This window comes from Pseudophryne corroboree, chromosome 8 (assembly GCF_028390025.1).
Source record: "Pseudophryne corroboree isolate aPseCor3 chromosome 8, aPseCor3.hap2, whole genome shotgun sequence".
In the NCBI taxonomy this organism is placed as follows: domain Eukaryota; kingdom Metazoa; phylum Chordata; class Amphibia; order Anura; family Myobatrachidae; genus Pseudophryne; species Pseudophryne corroboree.
In genome coordinates, this window is record NC_086451.1 from 414,595,095 (window position 1) to 414,614,299 (window position 19,205).

General features: G+C 45.6%; 1 protein-coding gene across 11 annotated transcripts in view; it reads left to right on the plus strand.

Annotated features, from left to right (window-relative positions):
* RYR1 (ryanodine receptor 1) overlaps positions 1-19,205 on the plus strand; it is a 247,739-nt gene that overhangs the window by 128,163 nt on the left and 100,371 nt on the right. For all 11 annotated transcript variants that reach the window (XR_010183151.1, XM_063937896.1, XM_063937900.1 and 8 more), the window contains 14 exons: positions 2,627-2,790; positions 2,943-3,021; positions 3,113-3,202; positions 3,496-3,639; positions 4,782-4,862; positions 5,462-5,537; positions 5,934-6,057; positions 6,138-6,253; positions 6,442-6,509; positions 7,120-7,241; positions 9,667-9,716; positions 9,943-10,003; positions 17,659-17,897; positions 18,776-18,857. Coding sequence is in view for 10 of the 11 variants with exons in the window: in XM_063937896.1 (XP_063793966.1) it covers positions 2,627-2,790; positions 2,943-3,021; positions 3,113-3,202; positions 3,496-3,639; positions 4,782-4,862; positions 5,462-5,537; positions 5,934-6,057; positions 6,138-6,253; positions 6,442-6,509; positions 7,120-7,241; positions 9,667-9,716; positions 9,943-10,003; positions 17,659-17,897; positions 18,776-18,857 (1,496 nt within the window). In the remaining variant the exon portion in view is untranslated. The remainder of the gene's footprint in view (positions 1-2,626; positions 2,791-2,942; positions 3,022-3,112; positions 3,203-3,495; positions 3,640-4,781; positions 4,863-5,461; positions 5,538-5,933; positions 6,058-6,137; positions 6,254-6,441; positions 6,510-7,119; positions 7,242-9,666; positions 9,717-9,942; positions 10,004-17,658; positions 17,898-18,775; positions 18,858-19,205) is intronic.

Here is a 19,205-nt window from a genome sequence, read left to right on the forward strand (position 1 = left end):
TTCATAACTTGAGCCGAGAATCACCCGGTGATATTATCGACACTGTTTATTCCAGGAGTGGACACCTGGAACACAGACTGACTCAGTCGTCAGGATTTTCATCCAAGGAGCATGGACGTTACATCCACAAGTGTTCCAGATGTTAGTCCAGCGGTGGGGTTACCCACAGGTGGATCTAATAGCATATCGCCAAAATCATCAGACACCCAAGTATGTGTCCAAAACAAGAGATCCAAAGGCAGTGGATGCTCTCACAATAGCATGGCCATACAGCCTTGTATCTATTTCCACCATACCCCTGTTTACTCATGTAATCAAGTAAGAGAAGTCCACGACCGTCATACAAGTGGCGCCTCATTAGCCTCGTAGAGTGTGGTTCTCAGATCTCTGCTGTCTACTCGTAGATAATCTGTGGCCATTCTGCTACGTCCATACTTTTTGCAACAGGGTCCGTTTCTTTACCCCAATTCAGCGCGGCTGCATTTGACGGGGTGGCTGTTGAAACTTCAAACGAATTCCGCTTTTCTACCTAAGGTAGTATCCTCGGTTCATAAATTAATCAATCGTGGTTCCTGCTTTCTCAGAAAGTTCAGGAACTCCAGGTAATGGGAATGGTGTTCGGGCACTTCGCATTGTTGTAGCCCGAACATCTACAGTACATACACAGATACATTGTTTGTTCAATATAATGCAGGCAAGATAGGTTGGCCAGCTTCCAAACGGACCTTGGCTAGATCGATTAAGCTAACTATTCGTCAGGCTTAATTTCATACTAGTCTATAAACCGCCTGCATCTATTTCAGCCACTTCATGGGCAGCAGGTCGTGTAGTTTTCACGATATAAATTTGCCGTGCGGCTACATGGTTGTCAGTGCACACGCTTGTGCACTTTTACACGTTTTCTAAGTTGGCGGCATCAGCATTTAGCTTTGGCCATCTACTGTTACCGGTGGCAACCAGCTCTCCCGCCCAAGGGAGAAACTTTGGTACGTCCCAAGAGTACTCCAGTGACCCCCAGTGGATGAAAAAGAAAATAGGATTTTGGTACTTACCAGATAAATCCTTTTCTTTGAATCCATAGGGGGCACTGGACGCCCATCCAGAGCAGTTTCACCTGTATTGTGGTAGGTTCCATTTATACTTATAGTACACATTATCACCTGCTTGTTTAAAGGTTAAGGTGATTGTTATCGGTTCTCGTTTCAACTTTTTAGTTGTCCGTTATATTATAATGTTATATGTAATTCTCCATTGTTCATCCCCTCTTTCGCTCCAGTTTGTCTCAGCACAAAAACACTGAGGCATCTGGGGAATATGGAGGAGGAGGAGGGTTACACATTTAAATATTTAAATGTGTCTTTCCCTGCTAACGCACCGTCCATATCCAAGAGTTACTGCAGTGCCCCCTATGGATTCAAAGAAAAGGATTGATCTGTTAAGTACCAAAATCCTATTTTATGGATTCAGCCTCCCTATAGGTCCCTCCTGTGGCTCCATGGGATCTGTCTGTTGTTCTCGATGCCCGACAAGAGTCTCCATTTGAACCTCTTGAGATGGTGGACCTTAAATGTCTTAACCTTAAAGTCGTGTTTCTGCTGGCTATTGCCTCTGCTAGGAGGGTGTCGGACTTAGGCACTTTGTCCTGTCGTTCACCCTTTCTGATTTTTCACCGTGACCGTGCAGTTCTTCGAACTCGCCCTGCTTATCTACCTAAGGTGGTGTCCTCGTTCCACCTTAACCAAGTGATTGTGGTTCCGCCCTTTATCTCTCCTGGTTTGTCCTCCAAAGAGCGGTCTTTGGATGTAGTACGGACTCTCCGTATATATGTGGAGAGGACTGCCTTCGTCAGGAGGTCGGATTCTCTTTTTGTCCTTTTTGGTTTTCACAAACGTTGCTGGCCTGCAAATAAGCACACTTTGGCCAGATAGATTAGTATGGTGATTGCACAAGCTTATGCGCATGCTGGTCTTCCAGCTCCTGCTGCTATCAATGCCCATTCTACTCCGTCTGTTGGACCTTCCTGGGCGGCCCGCTGTGGCGCCTCCGCAGAACAATTGTGCAAGGCGGCTACGTGGTCCTCAGTGAACACGTTCATTAGGTTCTATGCCTCCTTTGGACGCCGGGTTCTTGTGCCCGCTACAGTGCGTGCCCTCCTATGAGGAACTGCTTTAGGACATCCCCGATGTTATTCCCTGTGGAATACCAGTGTACCCTCTGCAGAAAAGGAGATATATGGTAAGACTTGCCATTGTTAAATCTCTTTCTGCGAGGTAAACTGGATTCCACAGGGCGCCCATCCTGATGCACTTAGCTTTTTTGGGTTTGTATGGCATTAGCCGCTGGTATCTTCTCCTGTCGTGAGAATGTGAGTCTCTGTGGCTAACATCTACCGTCTCTTACCTGCTACTGCATTGGACTGGTTAACAAAACTGAGCGCCAGTGCCTAGAGGCGGGGTTATAGAGGAGGCGGTGCAGAGCATTCTGGGAACAGTCAAAGCTTTAGCCTGTTGGTGCCTCGGATCAAGATCCAACTCTACACCCCCAATGTTATTCCCTGTGGAATCCAGTGTACCTCGCAGAAAGAGATTTAACAATGGTAAGTCTTACCATAAATCTCCTTTTATAGAAATTTGATGCTGAACTCTACAAGATCACCATGCCATGCCTGTGTGCAATTGCTGGCGCTATACCACCTGACTACGTAGATGCCAGCTACTCCTCCAAGACTGAGAAGAAGGCATCTGTAGATGCTGAAGGAAACTTTGACCCCAAGCCTGCGGAGACCTTAAAGTAAGACGACTCCTAGTCTGAATGAGATGTGTACTGTGTAGAAACTTGGGCCGGTGTGGACACTAGGGGCAACTATATCTCAATGGACTGTAAGGTATAGATTATATATAAAGTATATATCCTACAATATTTATATGTATTATTTGTTACAGTGTTATCATCCCTGAAAAGCTAGATGGCTTCATCAACAAGTATGCAGAGTACACCCATGACAAGTGGGCCTTTGAGAAAGTGAGAACATATTTCCTGTGTTTGGTAATGTAGGTTTTAAGCTCTGTGCCAGGATCATTAATTTATGTTGCACATTTTTAATATGCTACAGATACAAAATAACTGGTCCTATGGAGAAACCGTGGATGAAGAAGCCAAAACTCATCCTATGTTACGGCCATATAAGACCTTTTCGGAAAAGGTAAGTTAAAAGTTCTGTTCATGAGACACGTCCCCCAAAAGAAAACCACAGAGGAGATTTATCAGAACGTGGAAAGAGATAAAGTACCATACAATCAGCTCCTAACTATCATTTTCAAACACAGCCTGTAACATGACAGTTAGAAGCTGATTGGTTAGTTACTTTATCTCTCTATATACTTTATCTCTCTCCAGGCTTCAATTTGGTTCTTCCTCATCCTTTTGGTACCTTCTTCTGGACAACTAAAATGAGAGGACATTGGTTTTCACCTCTCCATCACTTCTCTTTCATAGGACAAGGAGATCTATCGCTGGCCTATCAAAGAATCGCTGAAAGCCATGATAGCTTGGGAATGGATGATTGAAAAAGCCAGAGAAGGAGAAGAAGACCGAACGGAGAAGAAAACAAAAACTAGAAAGATCTCACAATCTGCTCAGGTGAGAAGCGCTTTGTGATCCGTGTTACCCCAATGTTACAGTACTGTACCTCTGAGAGTGCTAGTGTTGGAGATAAAACCTTCTCCTATATCAAGTTCCTTCGGTTGTCTGTTTAAATTACCTTGCACCAATCGATTGGGAGGTCACAAAGTAGGCATGACACGAGGTATGTTCCACAAGATGAGTCTGAAGCAGTTTATTGTCTAGGGCAGGCATTCCCAACCTCGGTCCTCAAGGCACACTAACAGTCCTGGTTTTAGTGATATCCAGACTTGAACACATGTGACTTAATTAGTACCTCAGTTATTTTGATTTAACCATCTGTGCTGAAGCCCGGATATCACTAAAACCTGCACTGTTGGTGTGCTTTGAGGACCGTGGTTGGGAATGCCTGGTCTAGGGGTTCTTATAGGCATATACAGGAATTTGTTATACGTCACAAAACATAAGTATAAGCGTCATTTCTCACACATAGAAGTTATGAGACATTACAATCCTTGAGAGTCAATCTGTAGACACTGTTCCCAAAACATTACTATTCTCAAAATATCACTGTTCTCAAAACATGTTCCAGGAGATAAGTGATTAGCTTAACCTTGGTTCTCAGAGGAACTTTTTTCTAACTAATAAAATGTCAGCATTACTTATAACCTTAAAGCAAAAGCGTTTCTTTATATTCAAACATATGGCTACTGTTATACAAAATGGCTGAAAACTATTCTAGCATAATGCTGTCTTACTCACTCATCACACAGTTACTGTCTATAGGTGCATACACTTTTAGCGATATTGTAAACTATATCGCTCATTTTCCCCCTCCTGAGTGATATCGTTTATATCGCCCAGTGTGTATGCAGCCGACGACGAGAAATGCGTGACCCCGCGGGTCGTTAACGACCCTCGGTCTTGACCATGCATGGAGCTTAATTTGGATTCATCGTCCAAAGCAGCATGCTTCGGCTAGCTGCTGCATGATGTCGCTGGGCGATATTGCTAGCGGTATCGCACAGTGTAGGGTGGCCTAGCCTGGGAGCACATCGCCTAGTCACCTTTACTCTGACATATATTTATTCTCAGAACACTTATTATATTGTTTATTTTGTTATGGTAATTTCTCAATATTTTGTCATCTTTGTTTTTAGGCAACCTATGACCCCACAGTGCAAACCTTTAGTCCAACCCCTATTGACCTCACTGGGCTTACCCTCTCCAGAGAGCTACAGGTAAGGGTTACAACGATATACTAGCGAATCCAATGGCAACTTTTCTGTGCTCTCTTTCTATGAGCTGGTCCCAATATAGCACAAATAACCTAGGGGCCCCATAAATGCCGCTGTAGCCATATAAATATTTGGGATTTCTGTGTTTCAATAGGAAATAAAGGGGGTAATTCAGACCTGATCGCTGGGTTGCATTTTTTGCTGCTCTGTGATCAGATAGTCGCCGCCTATAGGGGGAGGGAATAAAGCTGTGCAAGTGTGCATTCGCTTCATTAGCAGAGCTGCACAAACATCAGTTTGTGCAGCCTTTGCTCAGCCCAGGACTTACTCAGCATCTGCGATTGTGTCCTCCTGATCGGGGCTGGAGCTGACGTCAGACACCCTCCCTGAAACTCCAGATCACGCCTGTTTTTTTCCGGACACTCCTGTAAAACGGTCAGTTGCCACCACAAATGGCCACTTCCTGTCAATTACCTTACAGTCTATAGGGAAATGATGGCTAGATAAGCAGACATAGAGCCACAGGGCGGCATTTGTAGGTGGAAGTCAGCAGCTTATTATTGACAACTAACCACCATTCCTGGTATTTCCCCTTGTTGTAGTCAATGGCTGAGCAGCTTGCAGAGAACTATCACAACACATGGGGGCGTAAGAAGAAGCATGAGTTGGAGGCCAAAGGTAAGACCCTAATCAGCTACTCATTATGTTGGCTGATGCCTACAAATTGGTAGGTGAGCAAGGAGGTTAGTATACATGTTGATTCCAAACCATTGTAATGTTTATTCAAACTAACAGGATACACTCAGATATGAGACAGCTTGTAGCGTTTAACCATTAAACTACATGTCAACACATTAATCGTGCTCTACCATCCATAGGCCAACGCTTGTCCATGTGCACATACAGTGTCCTGCCCAATGCTCCATTGCTTTGTACCATCCAAACCAAGACACTCCTATGGTATCCTTCCTTTTCCCTCTGCGGGCAGTATACCTCTGAGAGACTAGTGTTCCATCCTTCTGCCATGCATGTATTCCTGTCAGCACTCAATATGTAATTTGTGTTGGTTTGCAGGAGGTGGCACCCATCCGTTGCTCGTACCCTATGATACCCTAACCGCCAAAGAGAAGGCCCGAGACAGAGAGAAGGCACACGAGCTACTGAAATTTCTCCAGCTCAATGGTTATTCCGTGACCAGGTGAGTAGGACTGACAGTTCCTGCATAACACAAAATTGATGTGAATGGGATTGTGCTGACATACCTTTATCTTTCTGAAGGGGATTGAAAGATATGGAGCTGGACACTTCATCCATTGAGAAACGCTTTGCTTATGGCTTCCTGCAGAAACTCCTGAAGCTAATGGACACGGCCCAGGAGTTTATTGCTCACCTGGGTACGAGGCTTTGTGGACTCTGCAGCTAAGCTTGCATCACCTTCTTGCACAGAACCTAATATAAAAGCATAAATGCATCCACAATCTAATGTAGACAGATACTTGTACTGTATCATTCTGTCCTGTCACTAGCAATGGTCTTTGGTTGTGTCATACTCAGTACCAGTGTTACTGTTTTGTGCTTTTAGAGGCTGTGGTAAGCAGCGGCAGAGTAGAGAAATCTCCACATGAACGAGAAATCAAGTTCTTTGCAAAGGTGGGTGCATCTAATGTGTCTGTTTTCCTTATGTCAGAGCTTCTCAATCGTGGTCATCAAGGCAAACCAACGGTCCAGGTTTTAAGTTTATCCATGCTTGGCCACAGGTGCCTTAATTAGCACCTCAGTCAATTTGATTTAACCATCTGTGCTGAGCCATGGATTTACCTAAAACCTGGACTGTTGGGGTACCTTGAGAATCGCGTTTGAGAACCTCTGCCCTATGTCCATCTAACATTTGGGGGGAGTATTTGCTAACAAAGCCAAAATGTTTAGATACCCATAGAAACCACTCAACATATGCCTTAATTGGCTAACTTGCAGATAAAAATTATTGTTGCATGGTTCTTAACTAAACTGAAGAAAAAAACAAAACAAAGAAAAATACTTATTTTAAAACCCCATGTAAAATAAAAGTGTTCATTCATTCAGTCACATGAAAGTGATAAATGGGCTGTGATTTTCAGATACAGCTTGACATAAAATGATATACTGTATACATTTATCAATGGACAAAGAATGCCAAATCATGCAGGATCCATACTCATGAAGTGTTGCGCTTCCATGGTGTCATCCTCACCTCACACAATGTCACCTTTCTGTTCTACAGATCCTTCTGCTTCTCATCAACCAGTACTTCAGCAACCATTGCCTGTACTTCCTGTCTACTCCAGCTAAGGTCCTGGGAAGTGGTGGCCATGCGTCTAACAAGGAGAAAGAAATGATCGCCAGGTTAGTGCACAATATTATGAAAGGAACAATTAAAACATGGTATTGCACTCCACTGATTGGATTTCTCACAGTAATAATACTGAAGCCCAAGCAAGTATACAAATATATATCATAAGTTTATTGACTCAATAAAAACAAAATATAAATATTCATATAGATATAATAAACTCACTCCAAGTGGGTCCAAATAATCGTGAGTTATTATAGATACTGTAAGTTTACAAGATAAATATTCTATGCCCTTTTATAGAGGTCAATGTTCCACAATAAATATAGTACATGTGTGGGCTTTGTCTGTCACGTTACAATTACACAGGGGTTGATCAGTCCTGTCTGGCAGAGTAAATACTGTGATTAAGCCGTGGAGAGACAAAAAAGTGCCAGCTAATCAGCTCCTAACCGCCATGTTACAGGCTGTGGAGAAGATGTAAGATCCTCCGATATGGGGGAGAAGTGGTATCAGCGCATGTTATGTCCGCTGCTACTGCTTCTCCCCCATGTAAGACTGCGGCAGTGTGTGCTCAGTGACAGGGACACTATGTGCCCCTGTGTATAATTATATGCAGGGGCAATGTATGAACAGTCAGTAGCACTGACCATTCCGATACCTGCAGCTATCGATTTAGACAGCTGCAGGTGTCGTTGCCCACACAACACAGCCAGGGTAAGCAATAGCCTGGCTGCGCGATGGAACGCTACCGGCTGCATATGAGATCTCGATAGAGTAGCAAGATCTTGCGCATGTGCACTGGAACCAGCCAGGGGAGAGACACATCGCATCAGCACTAGGCTAATGCGCTGTGTGCTGTGGCAGCGATCGCCAGAGGGGGCAGTTTTCACTCCCCCACTTTGGCATCTCAGGCTTTGCTGCTTCCTACTTCGCATCGGTAAAGAGGTGAAGCAGGAAGCATTGTACCCGCACGATAATATATCTACCCCTGTGTATGAAATATAACAGGCATTGGCGTTTCTATAATGGGTGCGGTGCACAAGGGCCCCTGGGTCCAGGGGAGGCCCACACCGCACCCATTGCACCCATTTTAACACTTACCTTTACGGAGTCCAGCGCCGGGACCTGCAATCGTGGCGGAAATCGGCGCCAAAATGGCCGCCGCACATGCGCGGTAGCCAAATTGGTCTCCGGATCATGGCGGGTGCCATGTTTCCGGAGACCTGCGCATGCGCAGTAGACTCTGACACAATGCCGGAGTCTACAGCGCCGTACAGAGGAGGGGGCGCACCCGGAGGTGCACACGGGCCCCCTCCTCTATAGAAACGCCCCTGATGAGAGGAGCTGATTAGCTGGTACTTGATCTCCGTCCACATTATCTCCCTCCAAAGCTTAGTACATAGACCGCTAACTGACCATACTTGGTTAGTAAAGTACGTTACTCTGGGGGTGTGGCTAGTATCGAATAGTGTTAGCGGTGGGGTGGTGCTAATCCTCGTATTGTTCCGGCTTGTTATATGCTTGTACATTAGCCATGGTCACGGAGGGCGTTCACCCTGTCTGCCCCACTAACTTGCTTCCGTATATGCTGCTAAGGTCAGTCCTCTAAGGCACCAATTCCACATCGGGATATTCTTTAACAGCCTGCTGAGTTAATTTATAATATAATGGTTCGCTTGTTCAACTCACATTAATCTACCTTAGCATAAATTCCTTCTGGAAGCAATAAGGAACGGCTAACGCATTTCTGTACCCTGCTGGCATTTTCGTCAGATGTACTGTATATTAGTGCAGAATATTGTGTGTAGCTGCTGTTGTGTATGGATAACTATACATGTGTGTCTGTGAGCTATCTGGGTACAGCAATAGTATACTTGAGGGGAAAGTTGTACACGTGCTGGTTAGAACCTTGTGAAGGCAGTAGCATTGAGAGAGAAATAATTTAGTTACTTAATACACATCACTGCAGTATATTTCTCCATGGCATTTTCTAAATCTAAGGTAAATTAGTCATTATTTCCAGATTGTTATTAGTGTGCTATTAATAATACGCCTGATTCAGAGATGTATGCCGTGGCGATATTTCTGACGTTGATCGATTATTTTTCGACTCCGCAAGGGTAAAGGTCACACTGCACATGCGCCAAGGTACCTTAGCGATGTCGCTGGCAGTGAGGATTTATTCACAAAGTGATTGACAGTCAGGAACCGTTTAGGGGAGGTAACGGCGAGTGGCCAGTATGTCGCGATCATCTTCAGAGCGTGTCTCAGCTCAGAACTGCGATCCCACACGCAGGAAACATGGTGCCAGCATCTCAGTTCCCGCGACCATTCTGCACCAACACAGTACATCTCTGAATCAGGCCCAATGTACTGTAGAAATCCCTGTTATGGTTTATTGAACTGATGTTACCTTTTCACTTCAACTCACTTTCGCTGTCTCTCCTCCTCCTTCCCCTCTCTCACTCTCCTCAGCCTATTCTGTAAGATGGCTGCTCTGGTCCGACACCGCGTGTCTCTGTTTGGTAAGCGGTCAGAGATTGCTGCTGTGCTGACCCCGTCATTCTCTAATCTTTACTGCATGAGCTGTTTAAGAAACCCCCATACTGATTGTTCAAGAGGCCTCCAGCTTCCACATGTCTTCTCCTGTGGATTTGTGGTGTGGATGGGGGCCATTTACGTTTGAAATTTGTTTGGGTTGCGTTAAGGATTTTAATTGCCTGTAAAACTAAATATTCCATGTTTCCACAGGAACTGACGCTCCAGCAGTTGTCAACTGCCTACATATTCTGGCTCGTTCTCTTGATGCCAGGTAGGTATATACTCATTAAGCCTACTATTGGGATATTAAGATGTGTTCAATACAAGTTGGGTACAAAATCCTGGCAGTCTTAATCCCGACGGTCAGGATACCAACAGCGGCATCCCACCGGTAAAAATCCTGATAGATCCCGGTAATTATTTTTACCAGAACCCTAGCCCGCCCCTCCTGCAGCCTAACCTTAACCAACCCACCCCACACACAGCCTAACCCCAACCTCCCCCACACCTGCAGCCTAACCCTAACCTCCCCTGCAGCCTAACCCTAACCACCTGTATTTACCGTCGGGATCCATCGGAATTCTGACAATCGGGATCCCGTTGTCTGTATTCTGACTATCAGGATCCTGGCCGCATCCCTTCAATACACAGATCCCCATAATATAAATGACCCGTACCAACCTCATCTCACTTTTCTGTTTCACTCTTCATCTCATTTTTCTCTTTCACTCTTCTTTTCTTCATTTGGCTATGCGTCTCTCACCACCACCTAATGTTACCTGAGATATTGATACCCTATCTTTCTCCAGCAGGGTCCACAGGTTATCCACAGGATAACAATGGGATATGATGGAGCGACAGCAGATTGGCACCAAACGATCAAAAGCTTTCTGGCTTCCCAGGATGCAACGGGCCCGTCCGTATATATCCCGCCCACTGGCTCAGTCGAATCATTTTTTTGTTTGGTGCGGCAGGAGCCGGACCATGGTCAGAGGGCTGCTGTTTCCTTAGCAGCCCTAAGCTTTCTTATTTTATTTTTATATTCTTACTATTTTTTAAGTAATCTTTCTAAACAGCGTCTTATACGCATATTGGAAAGAGTCGTTCCAACAACTCTCCACTGGGTCGCAACAACGCTTACCCACGAGTACAGTGCTGCTTTGGCGGGCGTCTGAGTCGGATATACTAGCAGGTCCATCAGACGTTACCAGGCTGTGGCCGGAGCACGGAGGGGAAGGTAAGGCATCTGTTCCGCTTAGTAGATGGAATACGGACACAGCCGCACTGTTTTGGGAGTAGACTACCAAACAGTAGCTGACGCGCCGCCACCACGGGTGCTCCAGCGCTAGGCCTTAGGGATCATAGGCACCAGGAATAGCATGAGGCCGCGATCCCTAGGGTTGATGTCAGCGGTGGGGAATCAGACGCTCTCCTGGTTGCCCCTCCCCCCAATTCATGACCAGTTTCCGCCGAATCTCGCGCCATGAACTGATTCCTCTCTTCCGTCTCAGACGCTACCAGAGGGGACTTGGTCGCAGCATAGGCCGCTGCGTCAGTGTTCACTAAGCGCTACCACAAGAGATCCGGTCGCAGCATAGGCGGCTATGTGACCTCTGCGTCTGTGTTCACTGAACGTTACCATGAGACCGGATCGTCTGTGTCCGCTATAGGTTCCTGGAGCGGCAGTGTACACTAGTAGCGTCTGGTCCACTCAGCGTTCGCTAACGTATTGATCGATCACTGGAAGAGAGGTGAGTCTCCCTGTATCCCATTCTACTGAGTATGGGCTATACAGCACTAAATTTCTATCTACTTTGACAAGTACGAATAGTTATGTTAAGTGACTATTGCATATGAGTCTGTGTACATTTACTGTGGTTTCTTCGCATTGCGTCTGAATACGTTAGATCTGTTTATACAGGATTCAGTAAACGACTACATACTTTTAAAAGTGTAGTTGATGATGTGCTCATATGACTAATATATAACATGTGACTGCTAGTGTGATTGCTGACTTTAATATATGTTTGTCAGTTGTTTCTTCTGATCCTCAATGCTGGTGCATGGGTAGGGTTAGATTGATATAACTTTAAGAAGGTTAAAGTGATTACAGTCACAAATTGTGTAGTACACTGTGAAAGTGCTGATTATTTATCATGTCTAAGAGCCGCAAAGGTGACAAAGGTACACTTACAGCAACACTCATATCATGTTTGTCTTGCAAAACTGTATTATCCTCTCAGGATCTGGTTCAGGATGGTTTATGTGTAAATTGTTTTGCTTTTCAGCAAAACACAAGGCAGATCCCTGTACAACATCAGGTACAGATGGATCCACCTTGGGTTATGTTTGCACAGACTTTGTCCAGTATAGCTGAACGGATAATTCCTACAGCTTCGGTACCATGTATAGGGTACCCATACATGCAGCTCCCTACCTATGGTATATAAATTCCCCCAGCAACTTCTCAAATGAAACAAGCTGATAGACCGATGGTATGTAAATCTTCACCTTCACAGGCTACACATGACGATTCATCGGAAGATGAAAGCTCAGTTTACTCTACCTCAACATATGAAGAGGAGGAAGAAGGTCTCAGCTCAATAGATATAGCTGAATTCATTAGAGCAGTGAAGATCATTCTGTCCTTAGAAGATTCAGCAGAGCCTGTGTTAAAAACCACGGCACCTGTGTTTAAACGTCCCAAAACAGTTAAGACTGAGTTTCCAAGGTCAGACCAGCTGACTGAAATCATGGAAGAGTCTTGGGTAACACCCAACAAAAAATATAGAATTCCCAAAAAATGGGATTCAAATTATCCTTTTCCAGCCGGGGACTGTTCAAAAAGAAAGGTGGCGCCTAAAGTAGATACGCATGTGATTCGATTAGTGCGAAATCTATATTGCCTTTGCCGTCAACATCTTTAATGATGTCACGGATAGGAGAGTGGATGGTTTTCTAAAAACCATATTTTCCCTGTCTGGAGCAGTCATAAGGCCGGCCATGGTGTCAGCTTGGATAGCAAAGGCAGTGGCTGCCTGGGCTGATGCATTGGAAGGTGATTTGTCATCAGCTTCTAGAGAGCAAAAATCCTATATAGCCCATATTAAACAGGCTGCAGTATTCTTGGTAGAAGCGGTATTAGATATGGGTACTATTTCCTCTAGGGCATTAGCCTCAACAATAGCTGCTCGCAGAGCAGTTTGGTTGCGTACGTGGAAAGACGATTCAGACTCTAAGAAGGTTTTGGAATCTTTGCCTTTTTCTGGAAATATTTTGTTTGGTAAGGAATTGACAGATATTCTGGAGGCAGAAGCAGACTCCAAGAAGGTCAAGTTTCCTTCCACATATAACCCCAAATCTAGGGTTCCAGTTTTCCGTCCCTTTCGGTCTCAAGGAAAACCAAAGGGAAAAAGGGATCGTAAACAGCCCCAATACAATAAGTTTGGTAAGTCAAAAAAGCACTGGGCTACCAGAGGACCAGCTTCCAAACCTGAAGATAAGCCATCAGCCTGATGGTGCGGGCCTCCTCCTGGGGGACCCCAGGGTAGGGTGCCGACTTCTTCAGTTTGCACAGATCTGGCGGCAGTCTACAACAGATACCTGGGTGCAAGAAGCGGTATCTCTAGGTTATGTGTTTCCCTTCAAGAAGCAGCCTCCTCGAAGGTTCTTCTGCACCAGTTCGTCTCGGGTAGAGACAAAGGGGGTCATTCCAATGTTGATCGCTCGCTAGCTAGTTCTAGCAGCCGTGCAAACGCTATGCCCCTGTCCACTGGGAGTGTATTTTAGCTTAGCAGAAATGCGAACGGTTGTATTGCAGAGCGGCTACAAATTTTTTTTGTGTAGTTTCAGAGTAGCTCAAAACCTACTCAGCGCTTGCGAACACTTCAGACTATTCAATTCCGGATTTGACGTCACAAACCCGCCCAGCGTTCCCCCAGCCACACCTGCGTTTTTCCCTGGCACGCCTGCGTTTTTCCGCACACTCCCTGAAAACGGTCAGTTGCCACCCAGAAACGCCCGCTTCATGTCAATCACTCTGCGGCGAACAGTGTGAATGAAATGCATTGCTAGACACTGTGCAAAACTACATTGTTCATTGTGCCCGTACATCGCGCGTGTGCATTGCGCCGCATACGCATGCACAGAACTGCCGTTTTTTAGCCTGATCGCAGCGCTACGAACAAATTCAGATAGCGATCAACTCGGAATGACCCCCAAAGGCCAGGGCTTTGCAAGAAGCAGTACAGAAATTGCTTCAGTCAGGAGTAGTCATTCCAGAACCCCCTGCACAACGGGGACAGAGTTTTTACTTCAACCTATTTTTGATTCAGAAGCCAAATGGGTCATTTCGGCCCATTCTCAATCTCAAAATGCTAAACAAATATATTTGGGTACCAAGGTTCCACATGGAGACGTTACGCTCCATAGTTTTGGCCATGGAGCCAGGGGATTATATGGGTGTAGTAGTGTATGCCGGCACCCGATTATATGGTATCCCTGGATATACAGGATGTTTACCTACATGTTCCAATAGCACTGTCCCATCAGTGTTATCTCAGGTTCGCTATCCTCCAGCAACATTTCCAGTTTCAGGCCCTACCTTTTGGGTTAGCCACAGCCCCCAGAGTATTTACCAAGATTATGGTGGTTATGGCAGCTTATCTCCGCAAGCAGGGGATTAGAATTTTTCCATACCTCGACGACCTTTTAATCCTGGCACAATCACAGGAATTGCTCCTGTGCCATCTCCAACAGACAATACTGTGTCTGCAGAGGCACGGGCGGCTCATAAATTGGGCAAAATCATCTCTGGTGCCGTCACAACGGATGACTCACTTGGGGGCTGTACTGCATTCATGTCTGCAGAGAGTACTCTTACCTCAGAACAAGATATCCAAGGTACAGTCAAAAATTCAGGACTTGTTACACAGCCAGAGGGTATCCATTCACGCAGCTATGCGAGTGATGGGGTTGATGGTGTCAACATTCGACATGGTGGAGTATGCACAATTGCACTCGTGGCCTCTGCAGCGTCTGATTCTGACCAGATGGAATGGAGTACATCAGACAATAAAGAAACAGACGATAGTACTTCCAGTAAAGGTAATGAAGTCATTAGCCTGGTGGCTACAGACATCCCATCTAGACAAAGGGAGACTTTTTTGAATGTCAGATTGGGAGATCCTGACAACAGATGCCAGTCTTTAGGGCTGGGGAGCAGTGTCCGGAAAATTATGGTTCCAGGGACAATGGACCAGAGAAGAAAGTTGCCTGCCGATAAACCTGTTAGAACTTCGGGCCATGTAAATGGCACTGATACAGGCAAAGGACATTCTTCAGGAAAAACCAGTCGAGATCCGCTCAACAATCAGGGAGGAACTATCAGCCAAAAAGCAATGAAGGAGGTAAGTCACATACTAAAGTGGGCAGAACTCCATCTTCCAGCCTTGTCCGCAATGTTCGTTCCGGGAGTCCTAAACTGGGAAGCGGACTTTCTCAGTCGACACACCATTCAAGCAAGTGAATGGGCCCTACACCCGGAGGTCTTTCAGACTCTAGTAGACAAGTGGGGGTTGCCAGAGATAGATCTCATGGCATCCTGTCTGAACAACAAAGTGCCCGTATACGGGTCAAGAACAAAGGATCCCGGAGCGATCTTTGTGGATGCCTTGTCGGTGAAATGGGACTTTCATCTGGCTTATCTGTTTTTTTCTCAGATTACCCTGTTACCCAGGATGGTGAGGAAAATAAAGCAAGCAAAGGGTGCTGTGATTCTAATAGCTCCGGCTTGGCCCAGAAGGCATTGGTACACAGATCTGCAGAGAATGTCGACGGACGCTCCACTTCTGCTTCCTCAACGTCCAGATCTACTGATGCCGGGTCCCTGTTATCACAGACATCTGGATCGACTGTCTTTGACGGCGTGGCTCTTGAAACCTCTATCCTAAAGTCAAGAGGATTCTCTAAACAGGTAAATCAAACAATGCTCAGAGCAAGGAAACCCTCCTCACCGAATATGTCAGGCCTATATTCATTGGTGCAGTAAAGGAGGTATGGACCCGAAATCATTTAGAGTTTCCAGGGTCCTCGCATTCCTTCAGGGAGGAATGGATAAGGGTTTGAAGGTGGCTTCCTTGAGAGTGCAGGTATCGGCATTGACTGTATGGTTCCAAAAGAAAATTGCCAATATACAGGATGTGCATACTTTTTTCCAGGGAATGCTACGCATTCAACCTCCCTTTGTTCCACCTACAGTACCGTGGGACTTATGTTTAGTCCTGAAAGCCCTTCATGTTGCCCCATTTGAACCACTTAACAAGGTGGATCTTAAATGGTTGACAGCAAAAGTACTCTTTCTACTGACTATGGCATCAGCTAGAAGAGTATCAGATTTAGGAGCGCTGTCATGTCATTCCCCATTTCTTATTTTTTATCCAGATAAAGCAGTTCTCAGAACTAGGTTTGGGTATCTTCCAAAGGTGGTGTCTAAATTCCACCTTATTGAAGAAATTGTAGTCCCGGATTTTCAGGTATCGGGACTTTCTGCGGGAGATGCGTCGCTGGACGTAGGGGGTCATTCCGAGTTGATCGCTCGCTAGCAGTTTTTAGCGGCCATGCAAACGCTATGCCGCCTCCCACTGGGAGTGTATTGTAGCTTAGCAGAAGTGTGAACGAAAGGATCGCAGAGCGGCTACAATTTTTTTTTTTTTGCAGTTTTAGAGTAGCTCAATACCTACTCAGCGCTTGTGATCACTTCAGACTGTTTAGTTCCTGTTTTGACGTCACAAACACGCCCTGCGTTCGCCCAGCCATACCTGCGTTTTTTCTGCCACGCCTGCGTTTTTACGAACACTTCCTGAAAATGGTCAGTTGACACCCAGAAACGCCCACTTCATGTCAATCACTCTGCGGCCACCAGTGCGATTGAAAAGCTTCGCTAGACCCTGTGTGAAACTCCATCGTTCGTTGTAATAGTATGTCGCGCGTGCACATTGCACCGCATGCGCAGAAGTGCCGTTTTTTTGCCTCATCGCTGCACAGCGAATTAATGCAGCTAGCGATCAACTCGGAATGACCACCGTAGTCCGGGCGTTAAGGATCTACGTGGATCGAACCAATGCCATCAGAAAGACAGATTCTCTCTTCATTCTCTATGGATTTCACAAGAGGGGGATGGCCTGCTACTAAACAGACGCTGGCAAGATGGCTTCGAATGACAATTTCAGAAGCATATTCTCGAGCTGATCTCCCTGTTCCGGCTAATGTCTCTGCTCACTCTACTCGAAGGTAGGTCCTTCTTGGGCAGCACAACATGGTGCTTCAGCAGAACAGATATGTAAGGCAGCCACATGGTCTTCCATTAACACATTCATTAGACATTATGCCTTGGATACTTTTTCCTCTCATGATGCTGAATTTGGGCGTAAGGTTCTCTTGTCCAATCAGGAGCGTCCCCACCACTAAATTCCTTTGGGAAATCCCATTGTTAGTCTGTGGATAACCTGTGGACCCTGCCGGAGAAATATACGTTATGGTAAGAACGTACCGTTGATAACGGTATTTCTCCTAAATCCATAGGTTCCACAGGGATCCCACCCTGACGCACCTGATTTGAGGATCTTTCTACTCACTAACCTCTTCCTTCTTGTATGGAAGGGTGTGCATGTGTGTTCTTCTCGCCTGATTAGGGCTCTACATGATGCTCCTGCCTTGTGCTTTGGAATACAACTGATTTGCCTGAGCCAGTGGGCGGGATATATGGACAGGCCGTTGCATCCTGGGAGGCCAGAAAGCTTTTGATCGTTTGGTACCAATCCACTGTCGCTCCATCATATCCCATTGTTATCCTGTGGAACCTGTGGACTTAGGAGAAATACCGTTATCAATGGTAAGTTCTTACCATAACGTATATTTTCCTTACAGGACGGTTATGAAGTCTGGCCCAGAGATCGTTAAGGCTGGTTTGCGTTCCTTCTTTGAAGGGGCATCTGAAGACATAGAGAAGATGGTTGAGAACTTAAAGCTGGGAAAGGTTTCTCAGTCCCGTACTCAGGTCAAGGGTGTGACCCAGAACATCAATTACACCACAGTGGCCCTCTTGCCGGTTCTGACCTCACTCTTTGAACACATTGCACAGCACCAGTTTGGCGATGACGTCATATGTAAGTTGAGGGAGCGAATCAAAAGAAAGCTCATAATCTTGGATTCAGTTGCAGGATGTATGCAGCAGTGCACAACCACCATATTAGGTCACAGCAGAGGCGGATTGGCCATAGGGTTTACAGGGGAGATTCCCGGTGGGCCGACGCCCCAGCAGGGCCTGTTTTGTTTGAGGACATGTGGTCCTATTTATAGACATAATGAATAAGATGCCAAACAATTTGCACATATGAAAATGACTTTGCCACTTAGTCTGCCTGCTTGGCTGACATATAAGATTGAGTGAACAGTGATTGGGATACGGTTGGTGTAATAAGCAAGAAAATATATCTTTCTAAAGAATTGTATAGTTTCCTAAATTCTAAAGGCGTATCATGTAATGTGCTCATAACATTTAATTTTATTTCCTTTTAACTTCCCCTTGATGCTGGACATCCCCACTATCTGGAAAGTCTTGGGGGGAAAGTGCTGCTGCCATGGCCCATGGCTAGACCTTACACCTCTGGTGCTGCCCAAGTGGGGCCACTAGTACAAATTTTTCCAGGGCTGCTTTTTGTTCCCAATCCCCCCCTGTGTCACCGTATTAGGTCACGAACACCTTTGAGCGATGGAACTCTCTGTTATGTTCCTGGAGTTCCTGTGTATTTCTACATCAGTGTACATCTGATTCTTAAGGATCCATGTCAAATGACGCAGTATTACATGTATTACATTGTCGGAGGTCCTTCTCTAGACTGCCAGCTACCCAGCATGGATGGAAATTTACAGATAGATTTGTATTCCTCTAGCTACGTATTTTCTTGATAATGTCCTGTTGCTCACAGAGGACTGTGTTGGGAATAGTAGTCTACTAACAGGTTGTTTTCTTCTGTCATTTCAGTGGACGATGTACAGGTTTCCTGCTACAGAACATTGTGCAGTATCTACTCTCTGGGAACCACTAAGAACCCCTACGTTGAAAAGTAAGGAAGATCTGTTTAATGATCATCCATAACTGTGTCTATTAATCGGCTAAATGTAATAGCCTCCGAGTTCCTGAGGGGTGGTACTTTTGAGCAAGACTGCCGTTTTTTTATAGCAGCAATCATTTACAAGGCAGGACCAGGTTGGTTTTGCCTTGTAAACGATTGAGGCTTTAAAAAAACAAAACTGGGTAATTACCTCCCATAGGACGGGATGTACTAAGCGGAAAATGCGGTAAACTCCCTGTTTACCGCATTTTCCTAATGTACTAACCCCCGGCCGGCAGGACAGCGCCGCGGCGTCCATAGAAGCCTATGGGCTTCTCTCCGCGGCGCTGTGTGAGGGAT